A 23,052-nucleotide genomic window follows, 5' to 3' on the forward strand; every position below is an offset into this window, starting at 1 on the left:
ACAGAAAACCCCATTTTTTTCAATCTTATATGAAAAATCATTTGCTTCATGTAAAAGGCTAAAAAATGTAGAGCTAAGACAACACCAAGAGTGAATCCTAAAGTAAACTATGAATTTGGGTGATAATGTGTCAACGTAGGCTTATCAATTGCAACAAATGTACCATTCTAATGGGGGATGTGGAAAACAGACGCGGATAATGGAGGATGCTAAGCATATGTGGGAATAGGGGGTGCACAGGAAATCTCTGTACCTTCCGCTTAATTTTGTTGTGAACCTAAAACTGCTCTTAGAAAAATAAATTCTTAAAAACGTAAAGTTTGCTTTTACACTGCAATATGTGAATTTAAAACTATGCCTATTTAACAGAAGTTTGGGAAAGACAGCTTGAGATAATAAACTGAGAAAATAAGATTCTAAGATGCTACAAAGTTAATACTTTTGTTCAAATTTTTATGGTGCTTTCCCCTGTCATAAGGTATTAATGTATTTCTCCAGAGAATAATATTCTCTTTTGGTAGAAACATAAAATACAAAATGAACTACAGACACACCAAAGCAGAGGCAAGGATGGTGAGTGACTTCCTAAAGCTGCTGTTACTTTCAGATTTCTCTCCCCTTAAAAATCTCCTGATTCCTTCTTTCTATTCTTTCCCCATCCTTTCGTTCCCTATGGCTAAAGTAATTTCAATAGCTATTGACTTTTCAAGTTTTAAAGAGGTTTTGGAAGCTTTTCAGGATTATACTTTTTATAAACATGAACTTAAAAATTTTTTAAAACTGTGACTTTCTTGCTTAAAATAGAATTTTTTTGCTAAGTATATACTTACAGTTAAGAAAAAGAAATCAATCCACTAATATAAAGTCTTCTTCCTCCCCAAAGTAACTTTGGTCACAGCTGTGTGGCTATCGTCCCTGAGATTTTCCTCTCATATGTGCATTAGATACATACAGACAGTATTTTAGAACAAATGTAATGTTGATCTCTATATAGATCTACCAAAAAGGATGAGGTAGATTTTAGATTTATATGCACTGATATGGATTTCCATGATGAACCACTAAATTGAAAAGACAAGATTAGAGAACAGATTATACTCTACAATCTCAATTATGTTTTAAATTAAATTTTATTTTTTTTAAGATTTTTTTGACAGACAGAGATCACAAGCAGACAGAGAGGCAGGCAGGGAGAGAGGAGGAAGCAGGATCCCCGCGGGCTGGATCCCAGGACCCCGGGACCACGACCGGAGCCAAAGGCAGAGCCTTTAACCCACTGAGCCACCCAGGCGCCCCTTAAATTTTAAAATAAACCACACACATATACACTTAGCTTGTTTCCTTTTTTCAAAATACAAATAGGATCACACTATACATATTGATAATTGATATATTAAAAACCTAGCAATTTGTCAGAGATGTTTCCATATCAGTTTATATACCTGTAGATCTGCTTCTTTTATAATAGCTACATAGTAAGTATTCACAATGGATATGCCACAGTTAGTTGAATAAATTCCCTATGTTGGGGAATATGGGATGTTTCCTCTTTTTGGACAATTATAAGCATGCTGTGATTAGCATTCATACACATAGAACTGGGACCACACATCTTTGTGGTGTTTCCTTGGTACAAATTCCTGGATGTGAAATATCTGGATTAAAGATTATATGTATTTTAATTTTTGATAATATTGACACATTGCCTCCATAAAGTCAGCAATATAATGTAGTAATTTATACGCCCACCAAAAATGTTTTACTAGCCCATTTACCAGAAGCAGTATTATTATGAGTCTTTTAAATCTTTATCAAAGTGAAAGACTCAGAGCCAATCTCTAAATGATCTTTAAATTTGCATTTATTTGATTGCTGATAAAGTTAAGAATATTTCATTTATTAGGTCATTTATGTTTCTTATTTTGTGGATTGCTTGTGTATTACTATCTTTTTTTTTTACTTTCTTCATTTTCTTAGAGGACATTTATCTTTTTCCTATCAATTTATAGGAGTTCTTAATATAGGAAGGCCATTATTTAGTCCTTTGTTATAGATGTTGCCAAATATTTTCCCCAGTTTTGTATTTTCTATTAATTTGTATATATTATATTGTGATCAGAATAAATACATTTATTTTGATGTAGTAAAATGCATTAATTTTTTTTTATGGCTTCTGGATTTTAAGAGGGCCTTTTCTATCTCAACATCACTGAAATATTTATCTTCTTTCTTCTAATATTTTTACAGTATTATATTTTATGATTGGATCTTCAGTCCACCTGGAATTTATTTTTGCATGATAATTGGTAAAGGTCTAAGATTTTTACCCAAAAAGCTAATTATTCCAACACATGTCTGAAATAACCAATCCATCCTTTCTTTACACACTGATCTGAAATGCCACCTTTACTATACCCTCCTCCTACCCCACAATGTATACAAAGACATACTTGATATATTTGTTTTTGGACATTCTCTTGGGGTTTTTTTGGGGGGGGGTCTATTTTTATTTTCTATGCTAGCACAGTTACCAATACATGGTATATGGACAACACATACTGGTTGAATGAATGTCATACTCCCTATAAATCCAGGAATTCTGTAAGAACTAAATTAAACTTATAAATTTGGGAACATATGCCATATTCCAATATTCAGTCCTTTCATCTAGAAACAAGATATGTCTCTAAATGTATTTAAAGTTGTAAAAATGCCTTTCAGTAAAGTTTAGTAGTTCTAAATAAATATGTCTTAGAACATTATTTGACAAGTTTATTCCTAGATATTTTATAGTTTTCAAAGACAGATTACTTGAGGTTCTTTATGTAAGTTAATAATGAAAACAGTGTGAGGAAAATCATAAAAAGCAAAAAGTAATCCCATCTTAAAGTACATTTCCAAAATGGTGAATAACTGGAGTGTAACTTCTATTTTTCAAAGACCTTTGTGGACTACCATTTTGTGATTTTTTTTTTATGTCATAGACCTCAGAGAATTTCCTAAAAGTATGGGCCCTTTCCTTAAGAAAAATACCCATATAGCAGAAGAGCTCTTACCTGATACCCTTTGAAGAGATTTGTCTGATTAACTAAAAGATGTCTTAAAAATGTATAATAAATGATGTCCATAGAATGCTGAGTATTCATCGATAGTAGGTACTCTCAAATATGTCTAAGTACTGTCTTTCACAAGTGATCTGTACACTTACCAAGAATCAGTTGTATTTATTTCTAAGTCTCTATATCAGTTTTACTATAATTTAAAAAATTAAAATATAACATAATAGGATGAAATATGAGTGTGAAAAGAACTGTTGCCTACAGGAAAATTAAGTTAAATGCTTTGTAAAGACTAAAAAAATGACTTACCTAAATTAATTAATTAGTTAATTAATTAATTTAAAAAATGACTCAAATTAGATGTAGGCAAAGTCAAATGTTAAAGGCTGGAAGAAATAATAACAATTTAAGAGGATTCTGCACTCATATTATTTTTAAAATGTTTTTTTGTTTTTTTTTAATATTTTATTTATTTATTTGACAGACAGAGATCACAAGTAGGCAGAGAGGCAGGCAGAGAGAGAGAGGAGGAAGCAGGCTCCCTGATGAGCAGAGAGCCCAATACGGGGCTCAATCCCAGTACCCTGGGATCATGACCTGAGCTGAAGGCAGAGGCTTTAACCCACTGAGCCACCCAGGCGCCCCTATTTTTAAAATGTTTTTAAGTGTTCATTCTATTTTAAGGAAATCTAAACTGAAAACAGCAGAAGACATAACTGGCTAACCATAAGACAGATGTTATGGATCTTCAACTAGGAGACCCATACTCATAGAAAATACCTACTTCAAAAAAGAGAAAACCGGACACACATTTGTTATAATTTGAAATAAAATATTTAAGGTCTGTATTCATGATTTTTAAAAACTTTCTACTTTAACATTTTTAATTAATTGGTGACTACTGGTCCCAACAATATCAAATTAGAAGGCATATATTCTATATATAAAATTTTTCATAGTTTTGGGTGGTGGAGTCACTCTGAAGTCTATCATTAATCTCCGGTTAAGAATCCATGTTATATATATATTAGAATCCATCAGTTATTACACATGACATTGTTCAATGCCAGTCAAAGAAAAAGCAAGGGTCTCTAGGAGTTTCAGTAACAATCAGTATTTAACCATAGAATAACTTTCAGGAAATCATACTAATATCTCTCTTACAGAAATTTTTATTTGAAGTTCAGGAATTCTTTTATTTTCCTTCTGTCAGAGTAAAATTAAGTTTAATACTTTATTCTTAAAATTAAAAATAAGATGTGGGGTGCCTGGGTGGCTCAGTGGGTTAAAGCCTCTGCCTTCAGCTCAGGTCATGATCCCAGGGTCCTGGGATCGAGCCCCACATTGGGTTCTCTGCTCATCAGGGAGCCTGCTTCCTCCTCTCTCTCTGCCTGCCTCTCTGCCTGCTTGTGATCTCTGCCTGTCAAATAAATAAAACCTTTTAAAAAAATTAAGATGTATACTACAAAGTTATCATGTTATTATGAAACTGTATCTGCCTATTCACCCATCTATCTTTCTATCTCTATATACGCATAAAGAAAGGTATCGACAACATTCTACCAAATGTTAACACCGATATTTTTCTGGATAAAAGAATTCCAGGTGGTTAATTGTTTTTTCTTTCCTATACTTTTCTATAATGCTTAAATCATTTAAGGACAAGTAGTAACCAATTTTATTTAAAAAGCATTGAGGCATTACTCTAAACAAACCAAAAGATTCAGTGGCAACATTATACATTGAGAAGAGAAATGGACAGGGAAACAGGACACCTGAAGCTGAATAGAACCCTGGACGAATCAGTCACTGTGAAACTTTCCTGGGCCACAGTTTTCTTATCAGTAAATGAGAAAATGAGGAAGTTGAATGTAATAAGCTCACAAGTTTCTTTCAGCATGAATAGGATATGAATTTAAGTGGCTAATTCCTATATAAAAAAGACTTATAAAAAATAAGTTTATCGTTTTTGGATCAAGTATCTCAACTATAACAAGATTTAATGAATAATGCTCTCTTTGCTATAAACTTTTATACTTTGATCACTTTACAAACTACATAGAGCACTATATCCTTGTCATTCTTAAAATGTAGACAGTTTATATCAATAATTAAGGAGATGTAGTAGTGAGAACACAAGTACAGGAAATTCTTCTGGTAACACTACACAATGCTTCAAGTGTGAGGAAGAAATGTTAAATGTTGGTAATTAAGGAAAGAAGGAAAGGAAGAAAATACCACATCACCCAAAGCTCTCCTTCTTAATCTAAGTATGAATTAAAAGTAATATACTGGCCCAAACTGTTCAAAATATTGGAGAATGTTTGGATTTGCAGGTAAGCTCACAAGAAAATGACAAAAAGCTGTAATACAGACTCATGGAAAATGTTACTTAGTTCTAGGTGGTATCAAAATTGAATTTGTATATGATTTTTTTTTAACCTTCAGAAGCCTCTGTCATCTAACAATTTGCTGATTCTTACACTAATCTAATGAACTGACAGCAGCCAACAGGTACAATTTTCTGTTAATTAAAAACTGATTTTCACATAGCTCAGCAATGGAGCGGTATTTCCCCCCATAAATTCTAATTCAGTGTCTCTAAACTGAATCTTAAAAGCAGCATTAATATCACCGAATTATATTTAAACAAATTTATCCTATTTGTGATGATCACGTAATTAAGAATGGCATTTACCATCCTGAAATGTAATGTGATTTTGCCAAAGTAAGAGCTGATGCTCACTATATTTCTCTGAAAATTAAATGTTGAAGATACTTAGGACATTTAAGTATTGTCACAGTAAGAGTTTAAATAAATATTGAAATGTAGCTATCACTTAAAAGGAACTTACCTTTGCAATTATTACTGACTGAACTGGGTAGCAAACAGTTGCTCCTAAAGTGGTCAGCCCCAGTGGATAAGCAATTTTCTTAAACCTAGAACCTATGAAATTCAAACAAACTATTAAACTCCAAACAGATTCTAGCAGAGACCTGATGTTTTAATAATTTTAATGTTCTCTTTGTTCCTTTTCAAGTCATTACCCTATGTCAATTTATTCTTTAGATAATAATACTAATCAAAATGGTAGCTAAAATATCTTTAAGGATCACAATTCGATACCTTAGTTGTCATGTCCAATTTTAGAAAAATATTCTCAATTTAAAATTGGTAATTAGCTACACAAAGGGAATTGATAATTTTCTTTTTTTAAAAAACTAGGTTTTTTTTTTCATGTCCTAAGAAAATCAAAGTTGTAATCACATTTTTTTCAAGTATCTAATAGGGCATGATAATATAAAAAACTGATCAACTACCATACTTGTGACACCATGTTAAAGGGAAAGGGACTCTTACTACATATCCTGTTTTGATTAAGTCCTTAGGAACACGAAAGATCCAAGTAACTAATCAGTTAAGGACTTTAAAAGGAATATAACTCCTTCATGTCACGGATTTAAAACACAGAAGTAGTAATTTAATAACTGCAGGTAACTTGAAATTTTGGAAATGCTGGAAAAGTGCTCATTTCCAAAAGTGTATCTAAGAGATATTTTCAAACCTTTTAAAGATTTATTTATTTTAGAGAGAGAAAGCATGAGCAGAGGGAGGGATAGAGGGAGAAGGAGAGAAGCAGACTCCACCTCTCTCCCTCCCCCTAATGTAGGGCTCAATCTTACAACCTTGAGATCATGACCTGACCCAAAATCAAGAGTCAGACACTTAACTGACTGAGCTACCCAGGAGCTCCCAAACTTTTTTTTTTTTTTTTAAACAGAAAAATCCTTTAAAAAAAATCTTCCAAATATAATCTCACTAGTAACTTCATACAGCCATAGCTTGGTTCCAACAGACCACTGGTTCAAAACAGTATGTATCCTAAATGCTTGAATGGGTACCTTGGACTCTTATGAGCTGGGCATTTAGATGATGGGATTTCTAACTGGGGTAAGTACTTTTACTCTGAAACACCTCTTACGACCCTTATTTTAAAAATGGTACAGCCTATTTGGTATATCAGTAAAGGCTAAGGTGAAAAAAATAACTGGCAATGTTTGCAGGCAATGTTAATGAAAGATAAAAAAGATAGAAACAAGAGCTATTTCTGTGTCTGGTTTAGCTATCTGAAGGAGGCCTACAGTCATGTCTACAGGACTGAGCTTTGGTAGAGGTGGGTAGGTAGGCTGCTTCGACCTCTAATTTAGCTTTTCTTTGGTTTTAGACTGGTTTGTGTGGTACTGTGAAAGAGGGTCTAGATTTGTTAAAACATATCATAAGGTAGAAAAATCAAACATGTCTTAAGTTGCTCCTTTACTCAGGTCCTGCTCACTATTATTCTAGTATCTATAGTTTGATTCTTTATTTTACTGACCTAACATCTCTTAATGCAAGTTTCCTTGACTTAGCCAAGTTCCCCTAACTGTGCTGCTCCTAACCTCAGAAAGTAGCATTTTTTCCCCTTGATGTGTCATTTTAAATATTAAAAACGACTTACATTCATTTTCTCTTTACCTGATATGAAGGGTCAGTTTAACAAAATATAAATTTCATTTGGATTCTATAGCTCTACTCCCATAAGTAGGAAAGGACTCTAGACACAGCCACCAACAAGTTATGTACTATGAAATCACTGAGTGATTTCCCTTTTCTGGACCTCTATATGTAGCTAATGGGGTTAGGCTAAATCACAGCTTTCAAACATTTTTTGACCATGACTCAGAAAAAAATTTACATTATGACCTATGACCTATCTTACATACACACACACACACACACACACACACACACACACACTCTCCATGGAAACAAAACTTTCACAGTATTTGCCCATATTAAGTACAGAACACTCTGACATTTGCTGTTCTCCTCTATTTTATTTCTTTAATAAAATGTCTCCTGAGATTCACTACGCTTATTTCATTATCTAATAATAGGTTGAGATCTGCAACTTGAAAAACAGTGGGTTAGATTATTCTAGCTTTGAAATTTAGAAACAATGTGAATGACCTAAGAAACATTCTTTTGCAGGTGGATTATGAGTTTCTTACTGAAAATTGATTAGTATGTTCTTCTTTGAGTTTTATATGCTACACAGAGTAATCTTGGTTTTCAATTTTTTTCCTAATAATTCATAATATGTATCCACGTGAAAGTTGCACAGAGTGTTAGAATTAAAAATGGTAAATCAGGAGCCATTAATATTAGCTATTGGGAGACTGCTAAGTCTATTGGGATAAGATATATGGACCAGAGCTAGAATGTTGGAATGTTCTTATAATTCACCAAGGTTTTATATCCGATTGGGTATACTTGAGTTGAGACTACTTTAAGGACTAAAGCTGGGCAAATGAACCATAAGGTATGATATTTGATTCCAGACTGGTTCAGAGCTATGACTTTGAAGCACACGTAATTTAGTTTGGGGGCACTGACTGGCAACTGAGTCGTGGACAGAAGATGAATGGAAGGTGATCAAAATGGCTACTGACCAGAGAACCATACCAGCTTCAGAGAGGAGGAGAAGGCAGGAATGCCTACTGAGAAGAATTTCCATACTCAGAGGTAGAAGATAGGAAAATACAAAATTCGCTGTGCTTATGAAAGACAGTTTTTTAATAGTGTGCAGAAAGTGTTCACATAGTAGTTTAAGACTGCCATTATTAGAAAGGCTGCTTGTAAAGCTTACTCTTGATTGGCATCTGGGGACTTCACTGGTAAACAGTTCCCTACAATGATAGAAAACATTCTCTGAATGATAAGAGTGATGCACTGTGCCTAAACCGTTTGTTGAAATAATACGGTTTATGCTGAGCTACTACTTTCCTTCCAGTATGGAATTCTGGACATGCTAGAGAGTGTGTTTAGGTGATCAGCTGCTAATAATAACCTTGACTGCTCAGTCTCTAATGAGCCTCCTTGGCCGACAACATCTTACATGTATTGTCATAATTCATTAGGGGAGGAATTAAGTACATCTTATATGATTCCACTGGAAGAGGATCCTTAGAAGCCTGTACCTAGTTTCTTATAAGCTTTGCCCCATTTGCCTTTTCCCTTTTCTTATTTTACTTTGCAGTGTTTCACTGTAATAAGGCCTGTGACTATAGGTTGAGTCTTCTAAGTCTTTCCTACTTAACCATCAAACCCGTGGGTGGTCTTGGGGACCCTCTACAAAAGTGGTAGAGTGAGAACGAATGACAAAGTTCATAGAGATACAGGGTAAAAGAGGGAAAAAAGAAATCAAGCTTATCAAGCTTCATGTGCTGAACAAGTTGTCTACTTTCGCAAACTCCATTCTGAGGTGGCTGATGTCAGTTCTAGGAACTCTGGTCAGGATGAAATTATGAGAGAATAAAATATTTTTCTGATACCAGCGTCTCTATCTCAAATCCTTAATATAGTCCCCAGAATATGGATGGTCATCAGAAAGCAGAGAAAACAAGTTTGAGTGGTTAGCACACACTTTCACATTAACATAAAACTCCCAAGGTCTTTTTTTTTTTTTGATAGCTAGAGACTGAAAACCTTTAAATGTTTTTTTTATTTTTTTAAGTTTTATTTATTTATTTGAGAGAGAGAGAGAGAGAGAGCATGAGCAGTGGGGAAGGGCAGTGGGAGAGGGAGAAGCAGACTCCCTGCTTAGCAGGCAGCCTGATGCAGAGCTCAATCCCAGGACCCCAGGATCATGTCCTAAACCAAAGGCAGATGTTTAACCAACTAAGCCACCCAGGCACCCTTGAAAATCTTTTTTTAAAGGGATAGAAAAAGACGGTGGCAGAGTAGGAAGACTCTAGGCTCGCCTTATCCCACTAACACAAATAGATAACAATCAAATCGTCCTAAATACCCCAGAAATTGTCCTGAAGACTGACAGAGCTACTTCTACAATTAAAGGGAAAGAAAAGGCCACATCAAAGAAGGTAGGAAGTATGGGGATGTGCTTTAGGAGAGAAATGGATCCTAGCAGTTGCAGAGGAGAGGGACCTGTGGTCTAGAGAAGGGTGAGACAGAGAGGAACACACAAGGAAATGGACAAGAAGGTTTCTCTAAAGCCAATGGCTCTGAGAATAAGAGGCTGAACTTTGTGAGTTCGATCAACCAGTAGGGTTTAAAACCTGGAGATTTAAAGATCAGCAGGCTTGGCTGGGACAGAGTCTAGAAGGTACTGTCCTGCTCCTGGAGAGAAGGCAGGCAAACAACTCAGAGGGCAAAAGTGTGGAAATAGTGATCTGAAGAGGGGCGGGGGCACAGAGTAGGGAGATTATTCGCACTTCTCAGAGTGCATATCTGAGAGGCAACATTCAGAGATACCTCTCCAGGAACAAAGGAGCTGGCCAGCACCATATCCATCCCCTGCCTTTCAGCATTAGCACACAGCTACTGGCAGGAGGTAGTACAGCACCAACACTACTTGCCTAACTTTTTTATACAACAATACATTCTTTTCAAGAGCACGTGGAACATTTTCCACAATAGATAACACATTGTATTACAAAGCAGGCCTCAAAAATATCATAAGATTGAAGTCATCCCATGTACCTCTTCTGACCATAGCGCTATGAAACTAGAAGGCAACCAAAAGAAAAAATTTGGAATAACCACAAATACGCAGAAGTTAAACAATATGCTGCTAAACAATGAATGAGCCAATGAGGAAATTAACAAAGAGGGGCGCCTGGGTGGCTCAGTAGGTTAAGCCTCTGCCTTTGGCTCAGGTCATTATCCCAGGGTCCTGGGATCGAGCCCCGCATCGGACTCCCTGCTCGGACTCCCTCTCTGTCAAATAAATAAATTAAATCTTTTAAAAAAATCAGTAATCAAAAATCTCCCAACAAACAAAAGTCCAGGGCCAGATGGCTTCATGGGCAAATTCTACCTAACACTTAAAGAAGAGTTAATACCTATTCTTCTCAAACTATTGCAAAAAATAGAAAAGGAAGGATAACTTCCAAATTCATTCAAGGAGGCCAGCATTACCTTGATACCAAAACCAGATAAAGACCCCAATAAAAAGAGAACTACAGGCCAATATTACTGATGAACATGGATGTAAAAATTCTCAATAAAATACTAGCAAACCAAATCCAAAAATATATTAAAGAAATCAGTCACTGCAATCAAGCTGGATTTATTTCTAGGCTGCAAGGGTGGAGTAATGTTTACATATCAAACAACAGGATACACCACATTATTAAAAGGTTAATAAAAGAAAAGACAGGAACCTTTCAAAACATGCAAAAAAACCCTATTTGACAAAGTAGAACATTCATCCATGACAAAAACCCTCAAAAAAGTAGGGTTAGAGGGAATATACCTCAATATAATAAAGGTCACATATGATAAAACCATAGCTAATAGCATCCTAAATGGCAATAACTTTGAGCTTTGCCTCTATGGTCAGGAACAAGACAATGATACGAACTCTCACTACTATCATTAAACAGAGTACTGGAAGTTTTAGCCACACCAATAAGACAACAAAAGGAAATAAAAGGCATTTGAAATGGCAAGGAAGGAGTAAAACTTTCATTATTTGCAGGTGACATGGTAATACATACATATAGAAAACCTGAAAGCCTCCACCAAAAAACTACTAGAACTAATAGGCAAATTTAGTAAAGTTGCAGGTACAAAATCAATATACGGAATTCTGTGCATCTGCACCAATAATGTCACAGCAGAAAGAGAAATTGAGGAATAAATCCTACTTACAATTGCACCAAAGACAGTGAGATAACCAGAAATATTTTTTCACATGTCTGATGGTCATTTGTATGTCCTCTTTGCAGAAATGCCTGTTCATGACTTCTGCCCATTTCTTGATTGGATTATTGTCTCCATGTTGAGTTTGATAAACTCTTTATAAATTATGGATACTAGCCCTTTAACTGATAAGACATTTGCAAACATCTTCTCCCATTCTGTTGGCTGTCTTTTAGTTTTGTTGATTGTCTCTTTTGCTGTGCAAAAAGCCTTTTATCTTGATGAAGTACCAATAGTTGATTTTTGTCTTTGTTTCCCTTGCCTTTGGAGATGTGTCCACCAAAAAGTTGTTGTAGACAAGGTCAAAGAGGTTGCTACAAGGTGTTCTCCTCCAGGATTTTGATGGAGCCAGTCTCACAATTAAATATTTCATCCATTTTGAGTTTATTTTTGTGTATGGTATAAGAAAATGGTCCCATTTCATTCTAAATGTGGTTGTCCAATTTTCCCAACACCATTTATTGAAGAGACTGTCCTTTTTTCCATTGGATACTATTTCCTGCTTTGTTAAAGACTGGTTGACCATAGAGCTAAGGGTCCATTTCTGGGTTCTCTATTCTCTATTCCACTGATCTATGTGTCTGTTTTTGTGCCAGTACCATACTGTCTTGATGACTACAACTTTATAATAGAGCCTGAAGTCCAAAAATGTGATGCTACCAGCTTTAGCTTTCTTTTTCAACATTCCTCTGGCTATTCAGGGTCATTTATGGTTCCATACAAATTTTAGTATTATTTGTTCCAGCTCTGTGAAAAAAGTTGATAGTATTTTGATAGGGACTGCACTGAATGTACTGATTGCTTGAGGTAGCACACACATTTTAACAATATTTATTCTTCCAATCCATGAGCATGGAATGTTTTTCCATTTCTTTGTGTCTTCCTCAATTTCTTTCATGGGTACTTTATAGTTTTCTGAGTACAGATCCTTTGCCTCTTTCGCTAGGTTTATTCCAAGGTATCTTATGGTTTTTGGTGCAATTGCAAATGGGATCAACTCCTTAATTTCTCTTTCTTCTATCTCATTGTTAGTGTATAGAAATGCCACTGATTTCTGTGCATTGATTTTTTATCCTGCCACTTGGCTGAATTCCTGTATGAGTTCTAGCAATTCTGGGGTGGGGTCTCTTGGGTTTTCCACATAGTGTATCATGTTATCATGAAAAAATGCTCAACATCACTGGGCACTGAGGAAATACAAATCAAAACCACAATGAGACACTGCCTTACACCAGTTGGAATGGCTAAAATAAACAACTCAGGAAACAACAGATGTTGGCAAGGATGTGGAAAAAGGGGAACCTTCTTATACTATTGGTAGGAATGCAAGCTGGTACAGCTACTCTGGAAAACACTATGGAAGTTCCTCAGAAAGTTGAAAATAGAGCTACCCTACAACCCAGCAACTGCACTACTAGGTATCTACCTCAAAGATACAAATGCAGTGAATCGAAGGGTCACCTGCACTCCAATGTTCATAGCAGCTATGTCCTCAGTAGACAAACTATGAAAAGAGACCATATGTTCATCAATAGATGAATGGATAAAGAAGAGGTGGTATATATACACAATGGAATACCACTCAGCCAATAAAAAAGAAATGTAATTTGCCATTTGCAACAACGTGGATGGAACTAGAGGGTATTACACTAAGTGAAATAAGTCAACCAGAGAAAGACAATTATCATATGATCTCACTCCTATGTGGAATTTAAGAAACAAAACAGAGGACCACAGGGGAAGGAAGGGAAAGATAAAACAAGATGAAATCAGAGAGGGAGACAAGCCATAAGAGACTCTTAATCACAGGAAATAAACTGAAGGTGCTGGAGGGGTGGGGTGAGGGATGGGGTAGCTGGGTGATGGATATTAAGGAGGGCATGCTATGTAATGAGCACTAGGAGTTATATAAGACTGATGAATCACTGAACTTTACCTCAAACTAATAATATACTATATGTTAATTAATTGAATTTAAATTTAAAAATATAATAAAAAAACAGTAAGATATCTAGGAAGAAATCTAACCAAAGAGGCAAAAGACCTTTACTCTAAAAACTATAAAACACTGCTGAGAGAAATTAAAGATGACAGAAGGAAATATGAAGGCATTCCATGTTCATGGGCTAAAAGAACAAATATTGTTAAAATGTCTATACTACCCAAAGCAATGTACACACTTAATGCAATCCCTATCAAAATGCCAACAGCATTTTTCACAGAACTAGAACAAAATATCTTAAAATTTGCATGGAACCACAAAATACCCTGAATAACCAAAGCAGTCAAAAAGGCAAAGCAAAGCTGGAGGCCTCACAATTCCAAACTTCAAGTTATCAAGCTGTAGTGATCAACACAGTACTGACATAAAATGGATACACAGATTAATGAAGTGAATGGAAATGAACCTACAAGTATATGGTCAATTAATATTGAAGAAGGAACAAATACAGTAGGAAAAAGTATTTTCAACAAATAGTGTTGGGAAAACTCAACAGGAATATGCAAGAGAACGAAACTGGACCACTTCCTTACACCATACATAAAAATAAACTCTAAATGGAGCTAAGACCTAATTGTGAGACAGGAAACCAAGAAAATTCTAGAAGAGAACACAGGCAGTAACTTCTTTGACATTGGCCATAGAAACTTCTTTCTAGAGATGTCTCCTGAGGCAAGGGAAACAATGGCAAAAATAAACTATTAAGACTTAATCAAAATAAAAAGCTTCTGCATAGTGAAGGAAACAACCAACAAAACTGAAAGGCAGCCTACACGATGGGAAAAAATATCTGCAAATGACATATCTGATAAAGGGTTATTATTCAAAATATATAAACAACCTATAAAACTAAACAATAAACAAACAATCCAGTTAAAAAGTAGGCAGAAGACATGAATAGGTATTTTTTCATAAAGATATACAGATGGCCAACAGACACTTGAATAGATGCTCGGTATCACTCATCATCAGGGAAATACAAATCAAAACTACAACATCTTTCAGAATAGTTAAAATTAATAACATAAGAAACAAGAGTTAGTGATGGATGTGGAGAAAGGGGAATCCTCTTGCACTGCTGGTGGTAATGAAAGCTGGTGCAGCCTTTTGGAAAACAGTATGGAATTTCTTCAAATAGTTAAAAATAGAACTATGAACCAACAACTGTACTTCTAGGAATTTATTCAAGGAATACAAAAATAGTAATTCATAGGGATACATGCATCCCAATGTTACAGCAGCATTATCTACAGTAGCCAAATTATGGAAACAGTTCAAGTATCCATCGCCTGATAAATGGATCATTGGATGAAGGAGATAAGACAGATATCAATCACAGAGTTTAACTCAACCTTAAAAAAGAATGAAATCTTCCCATTTTCAAGGACATGGATGGAATTGGAGAGTATTATGCTTAGTGAAGTAAGTTAGAGAAAGACAAATACCATGTGATTTCACTCATATGTGGAATTTAAGAATCAAAATGAATGAGCAAAGGGAAAAAAAAAGTGTCATATCAAGAAACAGCCTCTTAACTATAAAGAACAAACTGACGATTATCAGAGGGGAGGTAAGTGGGGACATGGGTTAAATAGACGATGGGGATTAAGAAGTTCATTTGTTGTACTGAGTGCTGGGTGTTGTATGAAACTGTTGAATCACTAAATTATACACCTGAAACTAATATTATACTATATGTTATCTAATTGGAATTTAAATTTAAAAAACCTTTTAAAAAATAAAGTTATCTAAAAGATGACAAAATGATAAATTATAATTTTAATAGGAACAGCTATATATTTTTGAATTTTATTTTAAATATCATACAGAAAATTGATCTATATTTCTATCAATTTTAATACATGTATAGAGTCATGTCACCACCAGTACAATCAGGATATGGGACAGTTCTATCACTGTTAAAAAAAAAAAATCTCATGTGACCTCCTTATAGTCAGTCACACCTTCCCATACCTAACTCCTGGGAACTACTGATATTTTGTTGTTGTTGTTGCTGTTATTGTTACTATAGTTTTGTCTTTTTGAGAAAGTTGTATGAATAAAATCACAGCACATATAACTTTTTTAGACTGGCTTCTTAATGTCAGATTCATCAAGATTGCTGCATGTGTCAATGGCTTATTCGTTTTATTCGTGAGTCTAATTCCTTTGGATATGCCACAGTTTAGTTTACCCTTGAAAGACATTTAGGTTGTTTCCAGCTTTTGGTAATTATTAATAGAATTACTATAAACATTTAGGTACAGATTTTTCATTTTTCCAGGGTAAATACCCAGGAGTGTGATTACTTGGTCTCATGATAAGAGCATGTTTAACTTTCTAAGAGAAACTTGGGGCACCTGGGTGACTCAGTCATTAAGCAACTGCCTTCAGCTCAGGTCATGATCCCAGGGTCCTGGGATCAAGCCCCACATTGGGCTTCCCACTCAGCAGGAAGCCTGCTTCTCCATCTTCCACTCCCCAGCTTATGTTTCCTCTCTCGCTCTGTCTGTTGCTGTCAAATAAATAAATAAAACCTTTAAAAAAAGAGAAATTGTCAAACTGTTTTCTTGAATGGCTGTACCATTTTGTACTCCCACCAGCAGTGTATGAGTTTCAGTTGCTCTACATTCTTGACTATACTTGGTATGGTGAGTCTTTTTAATTTTAGACATTCTAATATTGTCACTGTGGCTTTCATTTGCATTTACCTAATAGCTAATGATGTTAAACATCTTGAAATAGCTATATTTTTTAAAGCACAGTCTTTATAAAAGTAAACATGTTGTAATATAGAATCTAAAAATTTTCACAGTACCCTATCCTAACAATATTCAATAAAGACTATGAGGTTTTCCCATGACAGTAAAATTCAGAATATAAAGGCACTGAAAGAAAAAATGTATTTTTTTAAACCCTACCTTTTCTTGCTGAAACCAAGCCTGCCAATCCTGAAACTGTAATCACTCCAAGTTTTGGAAGAAAATCTTGAGGTGGATTCTTCAGGTAAATATATGCATCTATTAAGAAGTAAGTTAAAAACTAATATAAATGACTTACTATAATGACTAATATAAATGACTTAGGCACTCTAAATATGATGCAGAAATGCTAAAGAGATTTGCTAAGATAGTAGAAGATGGTAAACACTCTTCAAAAAAAGCTACAAAAATAATGATTTGAGCAGCAAATGAAAAAGCTAGTTAAAATAGTTACTTGCTACAAAATAAAATCTTCCTTCCACAGCTGACTTAATAACTGTTTTCTTAATACAGGCAATTATTACTCTTTAATGAAATATGATGCTAGAGTTCACACCTTTGCATGAATTATTATAAAGTAACTGCTTGTTTATGTAGTATTTATCTCTCTAATGGAAATGCTTCTGGACTTACCTATTCAAACTTAGACAGGATCCAGTAGGAATAGAAATATTTTATTAAGGAACTTTGAATAATTAACTAGGGATACATGTAGCTTGTAGACACTGCTTGCCACTACTCCCCAATACCCAGAGCAGCCACTGCTCTTGGTTAAAACCAATGATCAGGAGAAGTGAGCCTAGACCAAAAGTAGATGAAGAGTGGGCACAAGTCTAGATGTTTTGGCTTTTTATATATTTAAATTATTTGTTTCCATGCAACCCCAAAAATAGACTCTTACATCACATTTAATTATTTCATAGTAATCACTTGTTTAATTATATTCCTCAAGACTGATGAGGAATATAATTTGGAATTAATTCCTATATACCTTAAGTAATAATACCTTTACCGGTCATCAATATCATGGAGACATTTAAAATTTTTAGCTGATCTTTCTGTCTCCCATACACATTTATTTTAACAACTGGCTTAGGCCAAGAATATTAGGAAGATATAGCTACTGTCAAATACAATTATCAAATTAAATAATCAAATAAAATTGCTTTCCAACATTAGCTCAAATATTCTAATGACTGGTATTAGTGTTTCCTAGCAACGGATGCCAAAATTCTATGCATTTTAACAGCAAACAGCACCTATTTAAACTAATTCATAACAACGTGGACATGTTTCTATTTTATGCTTTGAGCATATAACATGAGCTTTGCAGCTAAACAGACCTCAGTTTGAGTCCAGGCGCTGCCACTTAACTATCTATGTGACCTTGGCAACCTACTTTACCTTTTTAAACCTCAGTTGCCTTATCTGTAAAAAATGGATAATCACAGGGGCACCTGGTTGGCTCAGTTGGTTGGGTATCCAACTCTTGATTTCAGCTTGGGTCATGACCTCACGGTCGTGAGACGGAGGCCCATGTTGGGCTCTGTGCTCAGCGTGAAGTCTGCTTGTCCCTCTTCCTCCGCCTCTCCCGGCTTGTGCTCACACTCACCCTCACACTCTCAAATAAATAAATAAAATCTTGTAAAAAGGGGAATAATTATAATACCAACACTTATAGAATTGGTATAGAAATTAAATTAGATAAATTGTGTAAAATGCTTATCATAGTGCCTTGGCATATAATTGCTTAATAAATGACAGTTACTAATACTCTCATATTCTCAGAAAGTTCTATACAGAGTATCTTCTCAGTTGGTAAAACATGATAATGAATAACTTACCGCCTTTATTTTTCTCACATTTAAGCCTTGCAAGTTAACAAGACAACAGAACATTTTTTTTCTGTTATTCTATAACTTCTCTTTTTTTCCAATTATATTTGATTTTATTTTTTCAGTGTTCCAAGATTCATTGTTATGCCCCACACCCAGTGCTCCATGCAATACGTGCCGTCCTTAACATTTCTAATTATGGATGGTTCATTCACCTACCTTTTCCAAATTGTACTGTATCCATTATCCCATTTTTCACAAACACATAAACACCCTAAGCAAAAAGAAAAAAAAGGATATCTGCATTTTTGAAGATGTTGATAATTAAATCATATAGTCCATATCTCTGAGACCATATTAAAATGTTGACTTAGCATTGTATTCAAATCTAACTCTAATTTTCCTATTTATTCACATGATAATACTTGTTGAATTAGCTTCATGCCTTGCTTTTCATTCTGTTTAACATGGATAATACTTGTTTACTATTTTCCTCATATAAAGAAGTAAAGTAATGCCTATAAAGTAGTCAGAGCATCTCACAGATAATTTATTGCAGAAATACAAAGACTTATCATCTTATTTTATAAAGCCTTAGAAAAATGAATGGAATTTAAATAAATCATGGATAGAGGTATATTTCAGCTTAGAAGCAACATCTGATTAATACAGATGTGGCAGCAACGACATAATGATTTGTAAAGAAAGTAATAACAACAAACTTAAAGAAAGTACTTCATCTTCTCCTTTTTTTAAAGTGTGCATCAGAATGGGAAAAAATCTAAATAAGACATTTATTTCAGGATAGAAATCATCCTACAAAGACGAGTGTTCATATTATTTTTATATAGGAATATAAATTCTCTACAAATTAAGATTATTAACTCACTGAAGTGATTAAAGTTTTAAATCAAATTTGCTCTTTTACCTATTTCTAACTAATTTATTTTAATGCAAGGAATTTGGTTATACTCATTTACCGAGTGGTAGGTACTATCTCAATTATATCTGCCTTCAAAAAATGAAGGCAGAGGATGATTTACCCAGAGTAACTGCCCATAGTCATGCTGTACTCCATTGAAGAAACCAGAAAACACAACTGAAATATATGGTCTCCATCTCTGAACTAGCTGCTATGAAACCATGGGATAAAAAGAACCAAAACGATTTTCAAAGCAAAGAACAGAGAAATAATTTCATTACACAGGAAACAAGTCATTATTATCATGATATCTCAGTAATAGTAACCTTATCACAGATATTTTCATGGTGATCAGAGATCAGAGATCAGAGATGTAGAGGTTCATCCCTTCATCGTGGTTTTTAAGCTGTACAAACCAGCACAGACCTTAACTGTCAAAGTTACTTCTCCCTAAAGACTCTCTCAAGAAGACCTCACCTTTAAAGTTATAATACCTATTGACTGGTTGACTGAAAATCATGTAACTGTTGAGGAAAAAAACTAGTCACTCCTTTTGGGAAGTTTTCCTTAGCTTGTTTAGGAATTCACTTTTACCATTGTGGGTCACTGCTACCTAAAATTTCAAAACACTAAGGAGAAGAAGAACTGAATTTGGCCTGCAAGATTCTAAGTTTAACGCAGAATGCAACTTGAGTCAGAAGTAATTTTTTAAAGAACAGATTACGTTTTTAGGGCAAAATTAGAGAGAAAAAGTTGTTTACACTGAAGATGAAACGCATTCAAAGTGCCCTTCTTCAACCTATTCACTTCAGCATATTAAGAGAATAAAAGTTCTTTCAGTCTTAAATTGGGTGATAGTTACAACAGCAATTTAAGGATTCCTCAGGAACAATCTACCTCACTGAAAACAAATTTGAGAACACTATGGAAAATTAGGTCTCAGGAGACTTAAGTATGAATCATTTGGCTGTTGGTATATAGTATTAGGGGCATGATTCAAACCCTTATTAGTTAATACACTTTCCTCTGAGATCAAACTATTAAAAGTATATAATATAACTAATACTATTAGAGCTGTCTGACAGACACAAATTAAAAAAATAACACCAGTATTCATCAGGTATTTTAAATATCACCTGGAATGACCAGAATTCATATTTAGTGTTTCATAAAACCATTAGAATCATTTTTTTAAAAAAAGAATGTATTAGAAACAAAAAAGAACAAGGGTTCACAATTGGATAGGTTGTACCTGAGAAAAAGTTGTGCAGTTATTAGGTCAGAATGATGAAAACATGGTACCAGCATTATCATTATGACACTGACATTGGACATGTTGATGCCAACACAACTATGTTGATGTGAGGATAATGTAACATCAATATTTTATCCTTACTCCATCACTCTGCTGCAAGATAATGCCGACTAAAGGCTAAGTATTTTTTTTAAAGATTTTATTTATTTATTTGACAGAAATCACAAGTAGGCAGAGAAGCAGGCAGAGAGAGAGAGAGAGAGAGAGGGAAGCAGGCTCCCTGCTGAGCAGAGAGCCTGATGTGGGGCTCCATCCCAGAACCCTGGGATCATGACCCGAGCCGGAGGCAGAGGCTTTAACCCACTGGGCCACCCAGGCACCCAAGTCTGAGTATTAAAGTAAGATGGATTTCATTTTTCCCAATAGCTGACTATATTCAGAATGGTCTTATGAGCTATATCCAAGAAGTTAACATTTTGCTTAGCCAAGTAAGAAAAAATTGAGAAATAATTTCAGAACTTCTTGTAAATAGCCAAACAATTGTACATGAAAAATAACATAAATGCTTGCTGAACTATCTTAATACACGCAGTAGTGATACAGTAGATTAAACATGGCCACAAATTCTTGGCTGCTACTCATATTGAGAGGTGATATCTAATTCCACTCCCTTTAAAACTGGGGTGGCCTTTGTGATCTAACAATAGAATGCTGTATAAGTAACTTTCTTGGACATCCGATGACAAATAAGAAGTTTAGTTAATTCTGCCAAGGGCCTCTTTGTAAGACCCCTGAACTGCCTGGTAAGTTATCTGACTATGCTCAGATCACAAGGCTTGACAGGCCACATGTAGTTGCTTTACACAACATTCCTAGCTGAGCCCAGCCTTCTAGCTATCTGTGACAAGGTACTAAAGATGAGAATGAACTGTCTTAGGGCCTCTAGATCAACCCATTCACCTGACGAATGTCACTGAGTAACCTCTGCCAATACAAAATGCAACAGAAGAATTACCTGTCTGAAAAAATCAGAAACCTCCAACATTAAACCACTATTAGTACTCACTTACCTTGCACCAGCCAATATAACGACCAGTTGTACTGCGGATGGATGCAAAGCCCATTTGTAAATGACCAGGCTGCTCTTCAACATATTTAGACTGCAGAGGTGGTGCAGTATATATGGGAAGCTAGAGGCAAAAGAAAAAAGTTCATGTTAAAAATGTAAAACAGCTGGACTTCCTTTTTCAGGAGTATAGCAGAAGTCATCGACCTTCATGCTAAAAGCAACTAAAAATGCTGATAAAATATATTTAAAAACATCTTAAATGGGAGGAATGATCCAGGAAGCTGTTTATAAAGACCGCTCAGAGGCTTAGATTAAAAAACAACAGAAATGCAGAGATAAACAATATAGCCAGCTTTTACCTTGTCACCATTTGCTTTAAAATAGATGGTTCATAGAACATGGAATCATGAACAAAACCTAGAAAAAGCAATCTACAGAAATAATACCATCCCTACCAAAATAATAATAGCATTTTTTTACTGAACTAGAGCAAACTATCCTAAAATTTGTGTGGAACCACAAGACTGCAAATAGCTAAAGCAATCTTAATAAAGATAACTAAAACTGTGGAGGTATCACAATCCAGATTTCAAGTTATATTACAAAGCTGTAGTAATCAAAACGGAGTAGTACTGGCAGAAAGCTGGACACATAAATCAATGGAACACACAGGAAATCCAGAAATAAGCTCAAATATTATACAGTCGATTAATTTCCAACCAAAGAGGCAAGAATATGCAATGGGAAAAAGGACAATTTCTTTGACAAATGGTGTTGGGAAAACTGGACAACCATACACAAAAGAATGAAACTGGACCACTCTCTTACACCATACACAAAAATGAATTAAAAGTGAATTAAAGGGGCGCCTGGGTGGCTCAGTGGTTAAAGCCTCTGCCTTTGGCTCAGGTCATGATCCCAGGGTCCTGGGATCGAGCCTCACATCGGGCTCTCTGCTCAGCGGGGAACCTGCCTCCTCCTCCTCTCTCTCTCTGCCTGCCTCTCTGCCTACTTGTGATCTGTCAAATAAATAAAAATCTTAAAAAAAAAAGTGAATTAAAAACCTAAATGTGAAACCATAAAAATCCTAGAAGAGAACAGAGGCAGTAACTACTCTGACATTAGCTGTAGTAACATCTTTCTAGATATGCCTCCTGAGGTAAGGGAATAAAAGCAAAAATAAATTTTTGGGACTAATCAAAATAAAAGGCTTTTGCACAAAAAAGGAGACCATCAATACAACTGTAACCTGTTGAATGGGAAAAGATATTATATCTGATAAAGTGTTAGTATCCAGACGAGATCGGGCGCGTTCAGGGTGGTATGGCCGTAGACAAGTGTTAGTATCCAAAATATATACAAAAAACTTACAAAAATCAAT

General features: G+C 35.0%; 1 protein-coding gene across 2 annotated transcripts in view; it reads right to left on the reverse strand.

Annotated features, from left to right (window-relative positions):
• Window positions 1-23,052, reverse strand: part of LOC111139439 (apolipoprotein O like) — an 82,367-nt gene that overhangs the window by 33,723 nt on the left and 25,592 nt on the right. For both annotated transcript variants that reach the window (XR_002640085.1, XM_022491687.1), the window contains exons 2-5: window positions 21,673-21,792; window positions 18,645-18,699; window positions 16,750-16,848; window positions 5,915-6,006 (exon numbers count right to left, since the gene is read on the reverse strand). Coding sequence is in view for 1 of the 2 variants with exons in the window: in XM_022491687.1 (XP_022347395.1) it covers window positions 5,915-6,006; window positions 16,750-16,848; window positions 18,645-18,699; window positions 21,673-21,792 (366 nt within the window). In the remaining variant the exon portion in view is untranslated. The remainder of the gene's footprint in view (window positions 1-5,914; window positions 6,007-16,749; window positions 16,849-18,644; window positions 18,700-21,672; window positions 21,793-23,052) is intronic.

This window comes from Enhydra lutris, unplaced genomic scaffold (assembly GCF_002288905.1).
Source record: "Enhydra lutris kenyoni isolate GAN:26980312 unplaced genomic scaffold, ASM228890v2 scaffoldscaffold107, whole genome shotgun sequence".
NCBI classification, from domain to species: Eukaryota; Metazoa; Chordata; class Mammalia; order Carnivora; family Mustelidae; genus Enhydra; species Enhydra lutris.